The 2872-nt window shown below is 32.4% G+C and overlaps 1 protein-coding gene across 1 annotated transcript; it reads left to right on the top strand.

The window, feature by feature from the left end:
- Positions 1-1945: 1945 nt before the first annotated feature.
- Positions 1946-2872, top strand: LOC141516987 (olfactory receptor 4P4-like). The gene has a single exon (XM_074227932.1). The coding sequence runs from the start codon at positions 1946-1948 to the stop codon at positions 2870-2872; it is 927 nt and encodes a 308-aa protein (XP_074084033.1).

Raw genomic sequence — 2872 nt, forward strand, 5'->3', positions numbered from 1 at the left:
ACCGATCCTTACAGTGACAAAGTGTTTAATGTATTTCAAAATTCATTATCCATTATTATCTGGTATATCACCAGATATCTATGGGGTTTAGTGTAATCTCTTATAATTTTTTTAAGTAAAGTGAAACTAAGATTATAAACTTGATATCATTCCATAACACGTTCCCACTTGTGCAGGTTTCAGTCACTGGCAGTAGAGAAAGAAAGCATTTACAGGAAATCCCATATTTTTAATGAGGATTGTTCTTTGGGTTCTTTCTGAACAACTAAGTATATACAGGGAAAATCTACTAAATACTATTTAGTCTTTTTTATTTAATTTTGAGACACTTTATCACTTCAAAAGAAATAATGTTATATCACATTTAATATGTTTTTAATTTTTAGAGAAGAAAACAAAGGAAGGAAGAAAGAAATACAAAAAGAAAGGGAGAGAAAAATACAGAAAGAAAAGAAGGAAGTTATCTTTTTGTGCGACTGATCAAATCATTCCCTATGTGTAACTCAAAAATCACTTAAAATTTGCCTGCATAGACACTTATGTTGTTTAAATTTTGGAATCAGGAATATATTTTAAGTTAGGCTTGATATTTGACAAATGACACTGTAAAGATACATAATTATCAGAAGATAGCAATCTGTATGGTAGAGTACATAAACATCATGACATGAACTGCTATTGAAATGAATGGATATATTTAAATAAGACAAACAAGCTGTCATGACCATTTTCAATTACATAAAGGAATTACTTCGCAAAAACTAATTATATGTCTTTTGAGGTGGAACAAGAAGTACTGGATATAAGTTGCAAAGAAGTAGATCTAATTTCAATACAATAACAAAAGAAATTTCTAAATATTATTCAAAAGAGTATAAAGTCTGTTGGATGGTACTTTGTTCCCTGGTGATTGAAGGGCTCCAGGAAATGTATGGGTAGATACCAGTAGGCAAGAACTAGCAGTCATTTAATATTTGAGGTTGGAGTCCTGATTGATTATAGTGGGAAATAATTTTGAGTTACAAAAGTCTGATTAAATAGCACATGGCACATAGACTCTACCAATATTAGTTTTACCTAGGCTATATTTGTCATGCTTGTCACCAGTTTTCTGAGAATTTCTAATGTATTTCTAGAAATTTTATATTTACTCATCAGATTTCTAGTCAACACATAATATGGGTGTGTACTAGTCTCCTGACATGATTATCATTTAGTAAATTAAAATCCAGGGGAAATTTAACTTAATCTAGTAATTAACTTATATTGGGGGGGCTGTGAATCTATTGGTTTTGGTATCCTCCTCAATATTAATCCTTACTTTCTTGAGTAATATTAAAATATTTGCATTATTACTTAATGTTTAGCCTTAAGTTTTTTTTTTCTTATGAAAAGACCAAATTTAGATAGAATCCCTTTGTTTAAAAAGGGAGTTTTAGGTCTTCATCATTTTTCAATTTTCTTTTTAATCAAATATATTAAATTTAATTATATTGCATTTATGTTATATATACATATATATATATATATATATATTAAACTAATTATAGCAGTTCTGCATGTTGATTAGACTCAAAAAAAGGACCTCCTTCAGTTTCAAAATACAGCCCTTATATTCTTTGGCTATTGACATCTCTTTCAGATTATGCTCTAATTTGAACCTGATTGAACCTGTTTATTTTATTGGCAAAGAAAGCATTGTAGGATGAACAATTAATATTAGAAACTTTTGAATGAGAAACATAATTTAAGGCTTTCTTTGATCCTGTCTTTTATAAATGCTAAAAAATGACATCAAATTAAAAAAAATACTATGTGTATTGCTATAATGATGTGGAATTTGATTTTGCTCACATAGAATTATCCATTTGACACTAGCTAGGTTTTATCATGCCCTCTGTAATTTCAGGTTTCACTTGAGGATAGTCATTTCTACTTTCAATTCATGGAAAACCATAACAATGTCACTGAATTTATTCTCCTGGGACTTTCCATGAAGAAAGAAATGAAGACAGTTTGTTTTGTCATTTTCACAATCTTTTATTTAGCAATCTTCCTGGGGAACTTCATTATCTTCATCACCATCACACACAGCCATCTGATGCAACAACCCATGTATTACTTTCTTTTACATTTGTCCTTCGTTGATCTATGCTTCACTTCCACCATGGTTCCCAGGATGATTAGTGATTTAATTTCCTTGAGGAACACAATCTCTTACAATTGCTGCATGACTCAACTCTTTTTTTTTCACTTACTGGGAGGTGTGGAGATTTTCATCTTGGCCTCCATGGCTTTTGATCGCTATGTTGCCATCTGTAAACCCTTACACTATATGACAATTGTCAACAGACAGAGATGCAACATGCTGATCCTGACTGCCTGGGTGGTGGGATCTTGGCACTCTGTTGGCCAGCTTTTCATGATCCTCAGGTTACCTTTCTGTGGACCTAATGAAGTAGATCATTATATGTGTGAGTCAAAACCCCTCTTAAAGCTTGTCTGTACAGATACCTATGTTGCTAGCATTTTACTCATTGCTAACACTGGAATGTTTTCTTTGCTAACCTTTCTGGTCTTAGTGGCATCTTATGTCATCATATTATATCATCTTAGGAAGCATTCGTCTGAAAATCGGCGTAAAGCCCTCTCCACTTGTGCTTCCCATGTCATGGTTGTTCTTTTCTTCTTTGTTCCTTGTATCACCACCTATCTCCCTCCTTCTGATACTGTGAATGACAAAGAGTTTGCAGTGTTTTACACTGTGATTGCACCTATGTTGAACCCTCTCATCTACACACTGAGAAATACAGAAATGAAGAATGCCATGAGGAAGGTGTGGTGTAGCAAACTGAAATTCTTACTAAAATAA

The sequence above is a fragment of the Macrotis lagotis genome, chromosome 3, assembly GCF_037893015.1.
Source record: "Macrotis lagotis isolate mMagLag1 chromosome 3, bilby.v1.9.chrom.fasta, whole genome shotgun sequence".
Classification (NCBI taxonomy): Eukaryota; Metazoa; Chordata; class Mammalia; order Peramelemorphia; family Peramelidae; genus Macrotis; species Macrotis lagotis.